Source organism: Poromitra crassiceps (assembly GCF_964638095.1).
Source record: "Poromitra crassiceps genome assembly, chromosome: 12".
Lineage (NCBI taxonomy): Eukaryota > Metazoa > Chordata > Actinopteri > Beryciformes > Melamphaidae > Poromitra > Poromitra crassiceps.
This window is the reverse complement of record NC_139632.1, coordinates 164,103-178,907: the sequence shown is the minus strand read 5'-3', so window position 1 is coordinate 178,907 and position 14,805 is coordinate 164,103. Positions and strand designations below refer to the sequence as shown.

Here is a 14,805-nt window from a genome sequence, read left to right as displayed (position 1 = left end):
TGTATTTATTTTAGTGGCATTTAAGGACAGAATGGTTTCTTTATATGCAATCTAAACCCAAAATCTATTCCTGCTTGCCTGAAGGCAGGTGTGTGGTGTGTTGTTCAGTGTTTCATGCAGACTTTTGATATTCAGTCTCCTGTATCGAGGTGCTGATCCACACAGGCTGTTGCTTTAAGTGCTGAGAATGTAAACCAGTCTAAATGTCTGGGATTAGAGAGAGATTCCTCAATGCCCACCTAGTGAAATATGGCAACTAAAATAAACACACGTGCTCCAGGTCTCTAATATGTCTTTTTTTTATTGTACGGACAGAAAATTATACCATTTTAACAAGAGAATGTAAAACATTCCCTGTCTGACAAAGGAGGGGCCAGGACAGGGAAGGAACGTGTAAAAGAAAGAAAGGGGAGGGGAGGGAGACAGACAGAGGGGAGACATGCTGGGATCTCAGTTCTTCTGATGCCTGGGGACGCCACCTGAGGAGAGGGAAACACTGGTTAGAACTGATGGACTTTACTTGAGCAATCCACACAAAACCCACTCCAATCAGGAAACATCTTCCAAGCACTTAAAGAGGACATGGAACATTTGATCAGATGACTAGTTCATTTTCATTTAGACAAGACAGGACACTGCTTTCAAGTTTGAGATGTACCTAGATTTGCTAGAAAGATGAACATTTCAGTTTATCGCCAGCTAGGGCGCTGCTAGAAGATGTCACTACATGTACTGTAGGTTGACTGTACAGTACAGTGGTAAGAAGGACTTTTTTTTGATTAATCAAAACCAAGTCAGAAACACAACAGCACATATATATATATATATATATATATGCTGTGAGCCTGTTAGAATTCTAAATCCTTACGAGTAACAATTAACTAGCCTTTACTCCACTATACTGTACAGTCAAGCTAGTGATGTCATCAAGCAGCGCCCCTGGCGAAATGTTCATCTTTCTAGCAAGTCTATGATTCTCAAGTGAACGAGCTATATAGGTGTTCAAGTTCAAGTTCAAGTTTATTCATATGTCCCAGAAGGGCACTTTGGGTTGCAGCAGAGCAAAAAACAAAACAGTCAAAAAATCACACAAGGCTCGAAATAAAAACATGAAAACAAAGTGCAGACACAAATAGACCATAAAAACCATAAAAGACCATAAAACCATAAAAACAAAATGGAGACACAATAGACCACGACATAGTGCAAAGTAAGTTCAGTTCAAAAGTGCCAGTGTAGTTTAAAGTGCATTAGAGGCCGATAAGTGCAAATATGATAAGTGCAAAATGCAAGGCAGTCTAAAGGTGCGTTCACACCGACCTATTAAAGTTGGTCGCTGGCGTCGAGTTTACATACAAAGTCAATGCAAACGAGCGATTGAGCGTATATTCGCCTGGGAGAATAATCGCTGGGCGTCCAAGCGGCAGAGACAGAGCGACAGGGAGAAAATACGCTCGTCGCTCAAGATGAAATATTCCAACTCGAGCGAAAATACGCTGGCATCAGTCGCTCGCTGTTCAATGCTGATTGGCTGCTGTGAGAGCGAGTCAAGGATCACTCTGGCTTGGAACAAACCGCTGGTTTATTGTGTGGCAACAAACCGCATTGACAGCCTGACAGCTGACATGAAGTGAAGTCTGTACTACCGGTATGCAGCTCGCATTAGGAGCACGCTGATAGGCTTAGCTTGTAAACAATGACGGTGGCTCGTAGTGGACAAACAGCATGACATTGCGTAACGTTATATCCCCCACATGTCCGTCATTTCGTGTGCCTGTTGATGAGCGATTTAAACAGAGCGACAGAGCGATTCCAAAGGGTTGACTTGAGCGACAGAGCGAAAAATAAATATCTCGGTGTGAACACAGCTTAAGAAGGAGACTTAGCCACACAGCGCTACATATTACAGAAAGAAAATGCTACAATATAACTATTGTATAGGAGAACACAAATAAATAAAAACATCAAATAGATGTTACATTACTGTATATTCTCTTAAGTAGCATTTAAAGCTCGAATCGAAGCAGGCACAAAGGAATTCCTATATCTATTTTTCTTGGCCAAGGGAGCACGAAGACGAAGGCCAGATGGAAGCAGCTCATATTCAGAGCACAGCGGATGGGCATTGTCTGAGCAGATAGCCCTTGCTTTTTTCAGCAACTGCAAGTTGAAAATGTGGTCTAGGCTCCTAAAATGGATTCCGGCTATTTTAGAAGCCGTTTTCACGATTCTCCCTAGGGAGTTCCTATTCTTGATGTCGAGGCTGCCATACCAGCAAGCAATAGAGAAGGTGATCACCGATTCAATGAAGGCGCTGTAGAACAATTTCATCAAGGTCTTGTCTACCTGGAATTTGGCAAGTTTCCGGAGACAAAAAAGGCGCTGCTGACCCTTTTTGCACAGCGACTCTGTGTTTAGATCGAACTTCAACCTGCTATGGTGGCAGGTGGCATTTCTAGGTAAGAAGTTGTAATTAGGCTGTCTGAAACCAGTTTGATACATAAGTTCACTGAATTTGCAACCTTTCTAGGTACCTGGTTATGGATCATTTCCGAGGAACCATACCATGCACACTTTGACCTTCAAGTGTAAGTGGAGTTTGTTTTAACCGTACTTTATTAAATGACAAGCTGTGTCATTGCTTAAGTTACGTTACAAATTTGTTGGTGAAATGCAACGTTCTCGTTAGCTTGGTTTCACGCTTTCAATTTGAAGGCCGAAACGGGAAATGGTTTGAGTAGATTGAATTGACACTGGTCTGTCAATTCTATCAATTCACACATACCATTTCCCTTCTTCGCATTCAAATTAAAAGCGTAACAATGAAACATTCGCCTGTGAAGCCTCGACCTGTTTGGATTATAATAACATTAGAGAAAACAGCCATCAGCCATGCAGTTTTATACTAATTTATTGCGAGGAGTCCCGCACACTGTCAATTACTTGCAGTTAGGTAACTAGATGATATTAAGCTTCCTTGCATTACAGACAACCTATGTAAATGTCAAGACTTGAAAGCAGCGTCCTGTCCTGTCTGAGGTGAAATGCAAATGACCTCGAGTCATGATCAAATGTCTCATGTCCTCTATGTTATTTAATGAATGCCCTTTCAGCACCATGAGTACCATGAATCTGCAGTGTGAGAACACTGTAAACGCATTATTAGACCCTTGACACAGCTGGCTGCTTTAAAGAGGAACATACAGTAAGTCAGATTTTTGCTGCCTCATATAGCACAAAATTACCATCTGCAAAGATCAATATCAACCACTAAACAATTACTTGGCCAGTTACTGAGATTTCCGGCAGTTAAAATCATTGTCTGACCCAGACTCCTTGAAGAACACATGCACCAGTTGAATGGAGCCCTGCCTCTTTAAAACCGATGTGCATTCAGCTGATTTTGAACAAATCAAATAATACAAATAATGAATTTAACTGAACAATTTAGGGATGCACGATATTGTATTTTTTTTATATCCGATATGCCGATGTTTTCCAACTCGTTTGCCTGATTGTCGGTGCCGAAATGTGCACATCTTTCCCACCTTATGCCTACTCTTATTGTGATGGCCCACTGGCAGGTGCAGACATAAATATAATGCTTTTCAAAATGCCCCAAGGACATGGCGTCAAGCATGTAGTCACGCACCGAGCATGTGGGTATATTATAGCGTCATTTTATCGGACTGTCATATCAGCAGAAATATTAATTTCAGGCCGATTTTTCATTTGAAAGCCTTTATCGGCCAACACTGATGACATGCCGACATCATCGTGCATCCATAAAACAATTTGCCACTTATGTTATGAGCAGTAAACAGAGCTGCACCCTTTGACCTTTCAACAACAACATGGTCATTCTCCCCACTTGGCCAACCTGCTGCCTTCTTCCACCAGTACAATTTGCAGACGCATACAGAGCTAATCCATGAAATGAGCTTTACTATGATCTCCGCCATTGTTGAATTTGTCGCACTGCACTTGAACCTCATAAAGGGATGACATACTGTGTAAAGAAGCCCTAATTTGGTGGCCGACACCTCATCTGTCTCATCACACGTACCAGCGAGTTCCTACATGGGAGGCAGACTGCAGCCAATCCAAACAAACACAACAACGAGCCAGGAATGGTTGAGTATCTGGCGTCATTGAGTGTACAGTGAGGAGGTTTGTCCTCTGAGCTAGCGTTCAGCGATGGCAGTGATGTTTACATTCCTCAGTTAGTGATGAGTGAAACTAGGTTAGACTTGATGTGTACATTCCTCAGTTAGTGATGAGTGAAACTAGGTTAGGCCTAATGTTTACATTCCTGAGTGAGACTAGGTTAGACTTGATGTTTACATTCCTCAGTTAGTGATGAGTGAAACTAGGTTAGGCCTAATGTTTACATTCCTGTTAGTGATGAGTGAGACTAGGTTAGACTTGATGTTTACATTCCTCAGTTAGTGATGATGAGTGAAACTAGGTTAGGCCTAATGTTTACATTCCTGTTAGTGATGAGTGAGACTAGGTTAGACTTGATGTTTACATTCCTCAGTTAGTGATGATGAGTGAAACTAGGTTAGGCCTAATGTTTACATTCCTCAGTTAGTGATGAGTGAAACTAGGTTAGGCTGCTGCTTGATGTGTACATTCCTCAGTTAGTGATGAGTGAAACTAGGTTAGACTTGATGTGTACATTCCTCAGTTAGTGATGAGTGAAACTAGGTTAGGCCTAATGTTTACATTCCTGTTAGTGATGAGTGAGACTAGGTTAGACTTGATGTTTACATTCCTCAGTTAGTGATGAGTGAAACTAGGTTAGGCCTAATGTTTACATTCCTGTTAGTGATGAGTGAGACTAGGTTAGACTTGATGTTTACATTCCTCAGTTAGTGATGATGAGTGAAACTAGGTTAGGCCTAATGTTTACATTCCTCAGTTAGTGATGAGTGAAACTAGGTTAGGCTGCTGCTTGATGTGTACATTCCTCAGTTAGTGATGAGTGAAACTAGGTTAGACTTGATGTGTACATTCCTCAGTTAGTGATGAGTGAAACTAGGTTAGGCCTAATGTTTACATTCCTGTTAGTGATGAGTGAGACTAGGTTAGACTTGATGTGTACATTCCTCAGTTAGTGATGAGTGAAACTAGGTTAGACTTGATGTGTACATTCCTCAGTTAGTGATGAGTGAAACTAGGTTAGGCCTAATGTTTACATTCCTGTTAGTGATGAGTGAGACTAGGTTAGGCTTGATGTTTACATTCCTCAGTTAGTGATGAGTGAAAATAGGTTAGGCTTGATGTTTACATTCCTCAGTTAGTGATGAGTGAAACTAGGTTAGGCTGCTGCTTGATGTTTACATTCCTCAGTTAGTGATGAGTGAGACTAGGTTAGGCTTGATGTTTACATTCCTCAGTTAGTGATGAGTGAAACTAGGTTAGGCTTGATGTTTACATTCCTCAGTTAGTGATGGGTGAAACTAGGTTAGGCTTGGGAACAACAGCATAGACCAGGGGTTCCCATCTTTTCTATATTCTATCTCCATTTAACTGTATTCAAGCCTAAAATTAGGAGCTGGACTTAAGATATGATTTTAGATAATATAATTCAATACATTTTTTGCAGTCATCCTTTATCGTAGAATTTGCAGTGGAAAGATGAGCAATGAGTGAGGGATGGGATGATGTGTGATAAAGCTCTTATGTCAGGTTCAAATCCATGATGTCACAAGTACATGTCATGTGCACCTCAGTGCTTCTCAAAGTGGGGTCCTTCCAGGGGGTCCCCAGCAAAAAGGGGAATAATTTATTTTCACTTTAATTCTATCCATAAGTAACACAATGACAGAATGTTTCACTATTTTGGTCATGGGTTTCATACACTTTCTGTAATAAAACATCTAAAAGCAAAAATCTTATCAGATGGGGGGCCCTGGGACAAAACCTTATCAAATGGGGGTCCGTGGCCTAATGATGAAAGGCTGGGGCAGGGTTTGTGCGACTGTGGGTAAACGTATCTCAGTGAGGTTTGTGAGACTGTGGGTAAACATACCTCAGTGAGGTTTGTGCGACTGTGGGTAAACGTACCTCAGTGAGGTTTGTGCGACTGTGGGTAAACGTACCTCAGTGAGGTTTGTGCGACTGTGGGTAAACGTACCTCAGTGAGGTTTGTGTGACTGTGGGTAAACGTACCTCAGTGAGGTTTGTGTGACTGTGGGTAAACGTACCTCAGTGAGGTTTGTGTGACTGTGGGTAAACGTACCTCAGTGAGGTTTGTGTGACTGTGGGTAAACTTACCTCAGTGAGGTTTGTGTGACTGTGGGTAAACTTACCTCAGTGAGGTTTGTGAGACTGTGGGTAAACTTACCTCAGTGAGGTTTGTGTGACTGTGGGTAAACATACCTCAGTGAGGTTTGTGTGACTGTGGGTAAACGTACCTCAGTGAGGTTTGTGTGACGGTGGGTAAACATACCTCAGTGAGGTTTGTGTGACTGTGGGTAAACTTACCTCAGTGAGGTTTGTCTGACTGTGGGTAAACTTACCTCAGTGAGGTTTGTGTGACTGTGGGTAAACATACCTCAGTGAGGTTTGTGTGACTGTGGGTAAACTTACCTCAGTGAGGTTTGTGTGACTGTGGGTAAACTTACCTCAGTGAGGTTTGTGTGACTGTGGGTAAACGTACCTCAGTGAGGTTTGTGAGACTGTGGGTAAACATACCTCAGTGAGGTTTGTGAGACTGTGGGTAAACGTACCTCAGTGAGGTTTGTGTGACTGTGGGTAAACGTACCTCAGTGAGGTTTGTGTGACTGTGGGTAAACATACCTCAGTGAGGTTTGTGTGACTGTGGGTAAACGTACCTCAGTGAGGTTTGTGAGACTGTGGGTAAACGTACCTCAGTGAGGTTTGTGTGACTGTGGGTAAACGTACCTCAGTGAGGTTTGTGTGACTGTGGGTAAACGTACCTCAGTGAGGTTTGTGCGACTGTGGGTAAACGTACCTCAGTGAGGTTTGTGTGACTGTGGGTAAACGTACCTCAGTGGCAGTGCTTCTACTCGTCGACATACTCAAAGGGCTCTGGGGGCTCGGGCTCTTGCTCCTCTTCCTCGATCTTGGGGCCGTGAGCTGAGACAGGCTCCACCAGCTCCTCCTCCTCCTCGCTGGTGTCCTTCATGATGATGATGCCCCCGGTGGTCAGCTGGGGACAGACAGGAAAGTCACCAAGAGCACAGAGCCACCGTGTCATGTGCAGCTCTACCAACGCCTGCTTTGAGATGTTGCGTTCCATTTGTATTGAGAACTAGGAATTTACAAGGTCAAAGGTCAGGAACGCCCCTTGTAATCAGACCTCAAAATTTACTTTTTGACTCACCGGCCGGTAGATCCACAAAATCCACTCGCCAAGCATATTTTTTTTACTGTCCAAAATAATAAATAGCATTTTTGTGTCACATATACATATATCCATATATTAGTGTTGTCACGATACAAAGAGTTTACCCTGCAAAACTATACCAGCCAAAGTATCACGATACCAGGTAGTATTATGATAGAGCGGATAAATCTATATATATTTTTTTTGTTTTATGAATGTGCAATGTATTTACCTACACAAATTATAATGTAGGCATGGGCCGGTATGAGACTTCGATGGTATGATAACCTTAGGCAAAGATAACATGGTTTCACAGTCATGGCCCGAAATTAACTTTTTGACTCAGCGGCCAGGTGACGGGTAGATGGAAAAAATCCACCCGCCAGGCATATTCTTTACCGGCCAAAATAATATATTGACTGTTTGTCACATATACATATATCTACGGTTGTCCCGAATACCGTATTTAGAGTGTCGCTGCTTCGGGGAGATCAAATCGATCATAATCATAATCTCCTACAGTCCGGGGAGGGTGTTACAGACAGAGGAACAAACAAACATCAACGCTAGTATAAGAGAGAAGTGGCAGGAGCGCTGCTGGACTCCCTGAAACCACCGGTTCAGCGCTAGTTTGGCGGCCAGTTTCAAAACAAAACGTCACTATGAATGAAGTTTGGCAACATTCAGAAGCTACACTGCGGCCAACTTCAGTTAGATGTTCATATTGTTACTACTGCGAGGAGCCGATGGCTGTACCCGGTCGGCATTTAACGTTAGTGTTTTCTCACTGTCAGTAGGGTTGACAGATACTAGCTAGTCCGACTGGTCACACAGCCAGCGCTCTCAGTCCTCGCTGCTCGTTAAATATTTCCAAATAGTATATTTTGATAAACTGGTCTCTCACACACACACACACACACACACACACACACACACAAAAGGGAGCAAGTGGGCAATCTCTGTTCTGTTTACATTTTTGTCCCACTGATGATGTCATAGGCATTGTTTATTACTTCCGTCATATTTGTGTCTCATTAAATCAGTAGCAGACACAGTGCTGTCTAACTTCCATCTGTGGACATGTTGCTATCGTGTTTGTATGCACAAAATACCACAAAATGTGTTGTTATCAACTGTTATTGCTAACAATGCTAGCCTGGCTAGAGCTAAGCCTGGCTGGTTTCCCATCTGTGTTACTGGAATGCGGTCAACTCAGGTGCGGTGTGACTCAACTGGTAGATTCCTAGCTCCCAATACAAATGGAATGCGCCATAACTCTGGTTTAAAAATACCCCCGCTCCCAAGTCAATGGAACAAGCTGCTCTCTCTCGCAATTGTTTAAATCTCACCCGCTCTCCACTGTCAACATGGGACTGCTGCTTATGCAATAGTTGGAAAAACTGAACCAAGCATTGGCGGAGGGATGGAGTCTGGGTAAACTAGTGAGCAGGCTTAGTGAAAGTGCCGTTTTGTTTAATTGCAAGTAAAAGGCAAAAAAAACAAACAGTTTAATGTGCTTAGGTGATGATGGCAGTTTGGCCTGAGGGTAAGATGATATTGAAGTAGTTCAGCTCCAGTGAAATGTGATTGACAGGTACTTCATATGAATTAAAAGTGTCCCATCTACTTTTAATAGACCTCTTGTGAATAGGGGTGGGAATCGCTGAGTAGCTCACGATACGATATCGTCACGATACTTGGCCCTCGATAACGATATATCACGATACTGCGATACTGCGATACTGCGATATATTGGAAGACGATACATCACGATACCTGTGTAACAAGTGAAAAAAATACCTCTGAAGGCAAAAAATCATGTATTATGCATTTATTAGCAGAATTGACATGAACTCTCTGAGTTCACTCACTCACTCATACCATTTTCGATACCACGGAGGAAAAGTTACACATTAAGTCTTTTTATTATTACTATTAAAACAAGAAAACCTATATAACCTACCTACCTACCTATATAATTTCTAAAAGTAGATATTAATGATCAAACATTTCCATTCATGTAGCCTACAATAGTTATGTTTTTGTTTCAACTACAAACATAAATAAAGTCAACTTGAAACTATGTTTCAACTACCACACACAGCATAATATTTTATCCTGTTTATTAAAAAAAAATAAAAAAAAATAAATAAAAAAAATAAACATATCGATACTTGGCGCCAGTGTATCGATAACGTATCGCGGGTGGAAATATCGCGATAACGTGGGTATCGATATTTTGTCCCACCCCTACTTGTGAACAGAAGTGAACAGATTTAAGGATAAAGCTTGTGAACTCTCTCACTTATTAACCACATCTATGAATGGAAAAAAGACAACAGAAGAAGAAGAAGAAGAAGAAGAAGACAATTGTGGCACTTGAAACAATAAGCCAGACAGTGTTGATCAAAGAATCAAACTAGGGATGCACGATATATCGGCAATCATATCGGTATCGGCCAGTATCGGCCGATTTTTTAACATATCGGTCATATCGGTATCGGTCAGATGTTGCAATGTTAATATCGGTTATCATTATCAGCCAAATTCTTCACATTGATATGAAATAATGCAGTAAATCTATGATTTATGGGCTTTCCCAAAGGCTTTGCAAATAAAGAAATGCATAACTTTTTCAAATTCAGTGTTAACATGTGTTTTTCAGTATGTACAAAATGTGATGATCATAAAAATGTGGTTTTATACAGATCATATCGACATCGGTAAATATCGGTTATCGGCCATAACAGCAATGTTTATATCGGTTATCGGCATCGGCCAAAATTTTCATATCGGTGCATCCCTAAATCAAACAGAGGAGCGACTCCTCTTTTATAGGTCCGGGATGAGTGCAGTGCACATCTCCTTACTATTTACTGTGGAAAACTTGACAGCAGGACCGGAATGGGCCAGTTTATAGGCCTGAGGAGTGGGGAGTGTGTGTGTGTGGGGAGTGTGTGTGTGTGTGTGTGTGTGTGTGTGTGTGTGTGTGGAGAGTGTGTGTGGTGACAGAGGTAGATGTCCAGCAGAGGCAAGAATCAACCGAGAGTGAGAGAGAGGCTGAAAGATTGATTTCAAAGTTAAAATGCCCCGTTGGATATTTTACACCGAGTTATTTGTCTATTTGGTGTTGTCATTTACTCACTTTCCCTCAACCTGCCTCGTCTACTTCTACTTACGCAATGATTTCCTACATTTCCCAGAATGACTTTCAACGACCCCCCCCCCCCCCCCCCCCCAAGAGAAAGCTTGTTAAGTTGCTGCATTCAGCTGTGGGTTAAAGTCCATGTGTGGATGAAGTGAGCAAAAGCAACAGTAAGAGCAAGAAAGCCCCCAGTGGATAAAATGTGAGTTGTCCCTTATGCCAGGATCAGAACATGCAATATTTGTGTCTTTCACAATGTCACCATGTGAGACAGGAGAGTGGCAACGCTACAAGTCTGATACCGACCAGGACTGCCGACTAGTGTCACACAGAAAGGAGGTAGGAACAACATACAAGTCCATTTTCTCACGCAGTGAAAAACAAATTTGTAACTGATAAACTCACGGAGCGAAAAGAGGACTGACCGTGCACGGGCAGACAAGACAGACAGCACAGCGCTACAGCAGCACCATGCCGAAAGTGAGAAATATATAGGCTACAAAATCTATCAATACCCGGTCTATTGTAACCTACAATGTAATAGATTTTGTAGCCTATATTTCACGCATTGCCTGTATGCTGCTCAGTGCCCTCAGCAGCTCTTCACAGCAGCCTACAGCATCTCTCCCTCTCCTCACACGCAGGAACCAGGAGTGAGTTACTATGGTTACTGGGGATGCTCTGTCTCTCTGCCCCCCCGAAAACAAGCCACACTTCAAGCTGAAGTCAAAAGGCAGTCCTGGAACACCTCGTAGGAGCAGATGGAGCAAACAGACTGGCATGCTAGACCTTTCCTCGGGGTGGTCTTTGATGATGTCGCACTACAAGACGTAAAGACGCCTGTTCGTCATTCTCCGACCTTCATATTCGGGCCCGACGCTGTAACTGTGTCGGCCGCGACCAAACCGTTTTAATATCGGGTTGAGTTTGTGTAGTTTGAGCCCGGCATGAGTCAGAACACATCTTACTGCCGCATTGCATTCTGGTCCATTGAGGCATCTACAATGATTTCTCCGTGTATGATTGATTGTTGTATGATTGTTGCATGTTGGTGCAAAATGACGGCTCAAGACAGAAGAACCTGTTCTTTGATTCTGAGGGACTGACACCAACATCTGGTGCTTACTGTTGATGTTTATGATCGCTGGAATCGTTGCTGCTATCAAACTCCATTCCTGCTGTAAATATCTTCACATGACCTGATGTTGTCTTTTTGGTCAGTTATTCGAAGGAAAAAGAAAAATACATCACCAGTGTTTTAGGGTGGAAGAGTCACTGACTCAGAGTTGCATAGTAGGGTCCTTCAAATGTACTATTTTTTTTTAACATATTAAAGTCATATTCTTGAAGACTAGAACTTCTAGATGAACTGTGCTCTTTTAATTGTTATTATTGCACCATAACTAAAAACACAAGCCTGTTTTGCTGCAAGGTTTACAAAAAATTAAAATGTTAAAAAAATGTTTAGGGCTTTCAAGTACATCTAAAACTCATTTTTAGCTCTTACAAAAATGATATTTCTTGTATCAAGAGCTCTGTGAGAGCTAAAAGATACTTTGAAATGCAAAAACAGAAGAAGAAATGGAAAAATGTGTTTAAGTTTGAAGGGCCCTAAAATAAAAAGCCAAACAGTACTTATTACCGTAGTTGTTGTTTTAGTTACTTTTGACTTTGTTATCTGTAAAGCATTAGAAATAAAATCACACTATTGTGATTGATCTGAATTTTGGTTGGAATGTCCTTTGTTATTCTGTAGAACACATTACGACAAATTACTTTGGAAAGTTCTCCTCCTAAATAATGTTGCCTTGAGACAGACAGCAGGACAGAGGTGTGACTTACCGGTTTGAAGGGCTGATATCGGCAGGTGTCGGGCATGCTGAGGACCTTGAGCTGTGCAGGCAGCACCCTGGCCGGGTTCTCCAGCAGCTGGGAGCTGGGCTCTGGCTCCTTCTTCTTCTCCTTCTCTTTCTCCTTCTCCTCATCCTTCTTCTCCTTCTCCTTCTCAGCCTCCTGGACCTCCTGCCACAGCAAACCCACAGGCCATCAGCATGCACTGCATCAGGCTCATTCTTTCTGACGCATTAGCTTTCCCCACACTCGTTTTTGTACCGTTCTTGCAACTTGCCAACATTAGGTTGTGAAACATAGGGAGATTTTCTGGGGTTTGGGCAAAATCATCCATTCAGATATATTGAGGTCAGAGGTCAAGGGACCCCTTTGAAAATAGTTTTTCCCCTGGCAAAAATTCTGCCTAACTTTGGAGTATTCCTTAGCCCCCTTCCTGACATGGTTGGTACCAATGGATGCCTTAGGCCAGTGGTTCTCAAATGGGGGCCCGGGGACCCCAAGGGGTCTGTGGCACTTTGCCAGGGGGTCTGCGAAAAGTTTTCAGTTGAATAAAAAAATATATACCGGTATATATATTTTTTGCAAAAGCTTCATAGTTCAACGAAACTACTTTATGCTTTATCTAAAATGGTTCATGGATTACATTCTAATCTAACAAACCTATAAATTGAAAAGTCAAGCACGTTACCGTGGAAACAATTAAGCTTAGCCCAAAATCACAAATCAGAATGAGGGGGTCTGGTATATTTTCCATCTTGTAAGGGGGTCCAAAAACATTTGAGAACCTCTGCCTTAGGCCATGTAGTTTCATGTGATAGATACTTTACTTAGGCCATGTAGTTTCATGTGATAGATACTTTACTTAGGCCATGTAGTTTCATGTGATAGATACTTTACTTAGGCCATGTAGTTTCATGTGATAGCAGATACTTTACTTAGGCCATGTAGTTTCATGTGATAGCAGATACTTTACTTAGGCCATGTAGTTTCATGTGATAGATACTTTACTTAGGCCATGTAGTTTCATGTGATAGCAGATACTTTACTTAGGCCATGTAGTTTCATGTGATAGCAGATACTTTACTTAGGCCATGTAGTTTCATGTGATAGCAGATACTTTACTTAGGCCATGTAGTTTCATGTGATAGCAGATACTTTACTTAGGCCATGTAGTTTCATGTGATAGCAGATACTTTACTTAGGCCATGTAGTTTCATGTGATAGCAGATACTTTACTTAGGCCATGTAGTTTCATGTGATAGCAGATACTTTACTTGGGCCATGTAGTTTCATGTGATAGCAGATACTTTACTTAGGCCATGTAGTTTCATGTGATAGCAGATACTTTACTTAGGCCATGTAGTTTCATGTGATAGCAGATACTTTACTTAGGCCATGTAGTTTCATGTGATAGCAGGTATTTTACTTAGGCCATGTAGTTTCATGTGATAGATACTTTACTTAGGCCATGTAGTTTCATGTGATAGATACTTTACTTAGGCCATGTAGTTTCATGTGATAGCAGATACTTTACTTAGGCCATGTAGTTTCATGTGATAGCAGATACTTTACTTAGGCCATGTAGTTTCATGTGATAGCAGATACTTTACTTAGGCCATGTAGTTTCATGTGATAGATACTTTACTTAGGCCATGTAGTTTCATGTGATAGCAGATACTTTACTTAGGCCATGTAGTTTCATGTGATAGATACCTTACTTAGGCCATGTAGTTTCATGTGATAGCAGATACTTTACTTAGGCCATGTAGTTTCATGTGATAGATACTTTACTTAGGCCATGTAGTTTCATGTGATAGATACTTTACTTCGGCCATGTAGTTTCATGTGATAGATACTTTACTTAGGCCATGTAGTTTCATGTGATAGATACTTTACTTAGGCCATGTAGTTCCATGTGATAGAGGATACTTTACTTAGGCCATGTAGTTTCATGTGATAGCAGATACTTTACTTAGGCCATGTAGTTTCATGTGATAGCAGATACTTTACTCAATTTAAAAGAGCCATTTGATTGAAATCGGGAGATTAATGAGATAAATTACCAATCAGGAGCACAGCAGGAGAAATGGTTAAAATAGGGAGACTCCCGTGCAAATCAGGAGTGTTAGCAGGTACTGTATGTTCTTGTCCTTGTTGAGTTTTGGTGTGATTGTCATTTACTTTCTGTAGTCAAATTAATTTCTGTCATTGTTTATCATCTGGATTTTTGTTCCCATCTTTTGCTGTTATGTTTTTATAGGTTTCTTTCACTCACAGAGTTTATTACTTTTTCCCTTTCTCTTGCTTTTTAAAGGGTTTTGTCATTTGTATGGTATCTGCAAATAAACATTTAAAAAGTATAAGTTCTATTCAGAGTTAAGGAAACCTGCGTCTCATTCACAGCGATGAGGAGTTTCACCCAAAGCACTTATTATTCCAAAGGTATTTTTCC

At 41.5% G+C, this 14,805-nt stretch overlaps 1 protein-coding gene across 1 annotated transcript in view; it reads right to left on the bottom strand.

Annotated features, from left to right (window-relative positions):
• Positions 1-299: 299 nt before the first annotated feature.
• The window catches only part of psmd1 (proteasome 26S subunit, non-ATPase 1), a 96,270-nt gene continuing 81,764 nt past the window's right edge, over positions 300-14,805 (bottom strand). The window contains exons 23-25 of the mRNA XM_083648151.1: positions 12,345-12,524; positions 7,018-7,180; positions 300-479 (exon numbers count right to left, since the gene is read on the bottom strand). Coding sequence (XP_083504277.1) covers positions 7,034-7,180; positions 12,345-12,524 — 327 coding nt within the window. The 3' untranslated portion in view covers positions 300-479; positions 7,018-7,033. The remainder of the gene's footprint in view (positions 480-7,017; positions 7,181-12,344; positions 12,525-14,805) is intronic.